This window comes from Mandrillus leucophaeus, unplaced genomic scaffold (assembly GCF_000951045.1).
Source record: "Mandrillus leucophaeus isolate KB7577 unplaced genomic scaffold, Mleu.le_1.0 Scaffold695, whole genome shotgun sequence".
NCBI classification, from domain to species: Eukaryota; Metazoa; Chordata; class Mammalia; order Primates; family Cercopithecidae; genus Mandrillus; species Mandrillus leucophaeus.
In genome coordinates, this window is record NW_012107530.1 from 685,939 (window position 1) to 689,486 (window position 3,548).

Below are 3,548 nucleotides of genomic sequence, written 5' to 3' on the forward strand. Positions count from 1 at the left end.
TCCACAGATGCATGGTCTTCCCTCTCCACAACAGGCAGACACTATTAGAAGTAAAAGCCACGTGCCCTCAAGAGGCAAGGCATCTTCAGATGTCTCTGCCCTTAAAGCACACGCCTTCAGATGTCTCTGCCTTCAGATGTCTCTGCCCTTAAAGCACACGCGTTCTGCTCTGCGACGAAGCAGGACAAGGATAGGGACCTGCACCTCCGGAGGCCCGCACCTACGAAGATAGCGGGCTCGGGACCTTCGGTGGACCCGCAGGGCTCGAGGCCCGCGCACCGCTGCCCCGCCCCCATTGCTGAGCCTGCCAGGTAAGCGGCCCCAGCGCCGTGCCCGCGCGACCTTCGGGGACGGTCGCGCTCACGTCTCAAGTGGGAGCAATGCACCGGGACAGGGACACCTCCTAGGTCATGCCTGTTCCAGTCCAGTTCTCCCTGAAAGTCCAGCTGGCTCATTACCTGCTTAAATAAAACCATATACGTGCAAACTCTCCCCGCTGGCAGCGCGCCCCAGGACCGGAAGTGACGCGTTACGTGCCCGCGTATTCCTACCGGCGTATTCCCGGCCTGCTTTTCGCTTGCCGTTCCGTGGCGGGAACTGAGGCGACTGTGGGGACGGCGGTGATCGTAAGTCTCCTGGGCCCGTTATTCTCAGATTAGGGAACGGAACTAAGACTTTGAGACCATCTTGTCCTTTTTGTATCCCAGAAACCTCAGGAACTAGCCGGCGGCGGTGACCTGCACGAGAAGCCAGGCTGACCGGTAACCGGCTGGAGGAATTGCAAGCCCGCTTCGCCTTCCGCACTCCTGCCCTTGATGCCCCTGTGAGGTCTTCCACGTCCTTCGGGGCCCCAGCCTAGCCGCGCTTTCATGCCCTGGCCGCGCCCTCTGGTGAAATGGTGGTTCCGGACAGCATCCTGCAGACCCCGGCTTTGGGCTGTATTCGTGTTTAACAGCCCGAGGCAGGGATGGACTAATCCAATAACGTTATAAAAACCTTGGCTGCCAATAGATATTAACAATTTATTTTATTTTATTGAATATATCCCCATATGCCAAGCAAGGAACTATGTATTTGCATACATTATTTTATTTAACTCGGTTGTCCTATGGAATAGGCCTTAGCTCCTTTAACAGAAAAGGAAACCGGGTGTCATAGATGGTAATTCATTCACCAAATATTATGGGGCATCTACCATGTACCAGGCACTGTTCTCGGCACCAGGGCTTGTAGCAATGAAAAAAAATAGAATTAACTGGGGATTTTTCAGGCAAGCTAATGATGCTTTTTATCCCTGAAAACACCCTGGAAGAATGTTTACCTGCATGTTAGAAATAGTTACCTTCTGGGTGGGATTTTGTATTACTTTTTAAATCCCTCATGCTTTTCTGCATTGTTTTGATTTCTTCAAGTGAGTGTGTTATGAGAAAAACAGCTGTTTCTATTTTAACAACAGAGTCCCCCACCTTCCTTTCCCCACAGAAAGTCTCTGAAGGTAGGTAGGCATTGACTCTGCCATTAAAATAGGTCCCTGGCCAGGGGCGATGGCTCACACCTGTAATCTCAGCACTTTGGGAGGCCGGGGCAAGAGGATTACTTGAGCCCAGGAGTTCCAGACCAGCCTGGGCAACATGGTGAAACCCTGTCTCTACCAAAAATTAAAAAAATTAGCCGGGGATGGTGGCGCGCACCTGTTGTCCTAGCTACTGGGGAGGCTGAAATGGGAAGATCACAGGAGCCTGGGATGTCCAGGCTGCAGTGAGCCATGATTGTGACACTGCACTCCATCCTAGGCAAAACAGTGAGACCCTGTCTCAAAGAAAACAACAACCAATAAAGGTCTTTGAGTGAGTTCTGACAAGGAAAGGAGTGAAGGTTCTCATTTGTGATGCAAGCACAGCACCTTTAATTGCTGCAGAGTCCATTTCAGGGTCTGAGCTAAAGCTAGGCCCATGACTGTGAAAGAAACCATGGAGGCCCATGTGGTTTGGTCATTAGCGACATCATATTTATCAATGCATTTGGAACTCATTAAACATTTTTGTGACATATGATCTTTGTTCTATAACTCCTGCACTATAAATAGATTCTAAGTTCCTTAAGGACTTTGACCACTTTTCTGTCCTCGTAGCCCTCAGTACAGTGCATTCAGAGTGTTCTAGGTCATGGGGTGATGTCCTTTATTATGTAACACCTTTGCACAAGGCTAAGTGTGTTTTCAGGCTGTACTTTCTCATAATGGTTCTCCCCCCACCCCACTTTCCTATGGTGCTGATTCTGAAAATGGTTTTGATAAAAGCTTTTTTTTTTTTTTCTGTCTTGCACCTGACCAGGGTGAAGTAACCATGCAGGCATTTCTTAAAGGCACATCCATCAGTACTAAATCCCTGCTGACCAAGGATCGAGGAGTAGCTGCCACTGCGGGAAGTAGTGGAGAGAACAAGAAAGCCAAACCCGTTCCCTGGGTGGAAAAATAGTAAGAACACTTGTGTCTTTGTTAAAATAATTAATAAATTATCTCTCTAACCAGTTCTGATCACTTTTTTTTTAAGCTTATGGAGGAATACTGTGTTCTGTTTAGAAGTTGTCTTTGAAAAAATCACCTGATTATGTAAGTCATAGAACCCTGGAACTGAAGTTACTTGAGAATAATCTAGTTTAATTCCCTTATTTTGTAGATAAACTGAGATCTCTACAAGCAGAGGCTTCCATTGTAGGGACTGGGATACAAAAGTGAAGAAAACAAGTTTCAGTAAACTGGCTGTAAATACTTGGTCAGGAGTTCTACTTTTTTTTTTTGAGTCGGAGTCTCACTCTGTCACTCAGGCTGGAGTTCAATGGCACAATCTCTGGCTCAATGTAACCTCCGCCTCCTGGGTTCAAGCAGTTCTCCTGCCTCAGCCTCCTGAGTAGCTGGGATTACAGGCACCCGCCACCATACCCGGCTATTTTTGTATTTTTAGTGGAGACAGGTTTTCACCATATTGGCCAGGCTGGTCTCAAACTCCTGGCCTCATGATCCACCCACCTCAGCCTCCCAAAGTGCTGGGATTACAGGCTTGAGCCACTATGCCCAGCCAGGAGTTCTACTTAAATCCAAATATGTAATCTGTTCCCCGTTTTCATTACAATAGGTGGAGATTATTACTATTATTACTATTTTTGAGGTGGAGTCTCACTCTGTTGCCCAGGTTGGAGTGCAGTGGCATGATCTTGACTCACTGCACCCTCTGCCTCCTGGGTTCAGGCGATTATCCTGCCTCAGCCTCCCGAGTAGCTGGGATTACAGGTGCCCACCACCACACCTGGCTAATTTTTTGTATTTTTAGTAGAGAGGGAGTTTCAGCCAGCCCTGGAAATTCAGTTTTGGTTAGCTCATACATTTTTGTCCAAACAACACTTGAATTGGCATTTAAATGGTCAGTCACTACCTAGCACGGTGGCTTACGCCTGTAATCCTGTAATCCCAGCAATTTGGGAGGCCAAGGTGGGAGGATCACTTGAGGCCAGGAGTTCCAGACCAGCCTGGCCAACATGGTGAAACCCCC

The 3,548-nt window shown here is 48.2% G+C and overlaps 1 protein-coding gene across 3 annotated transcripts in view; it reads left to right on the forward strand.

Moving 5' to 3' along the window:
* Window positions 1-355: 355 nt before the first annotated feature.
* The window catches only part of RFC4 (replication factor C (activator 1) 4, 37kDa), a 16,238-nt gene continuing 13,045 nt past the window's right edge, over window positions 356-3,548 (forward strand). The window contains exons 1-3 of one of the 3 annotated variants that reach the window (XM_011964364.1): window positions 696-761; window positions 1,457-1,495; window positions 2,334-2,476. In XM_011964364.1, coding sequence (XP_011819754.1) covers window positions 2,346-2,476 — 131 coding nt within the window. In that variant the 5' untranslated portion in view covers window positions 696-761; window positions 1,457-1,495; window positions 2,334-2,345. Of the gene's footprint in view, window positions 762-1,456; window positions 1,496-2,333; window positions 2,477-3,548 lie in introns of all 3 variants that reach the window. The other 2 variants (XM_011964363.1, XM_011964362.1) reach the window with 2 other exon arrangements.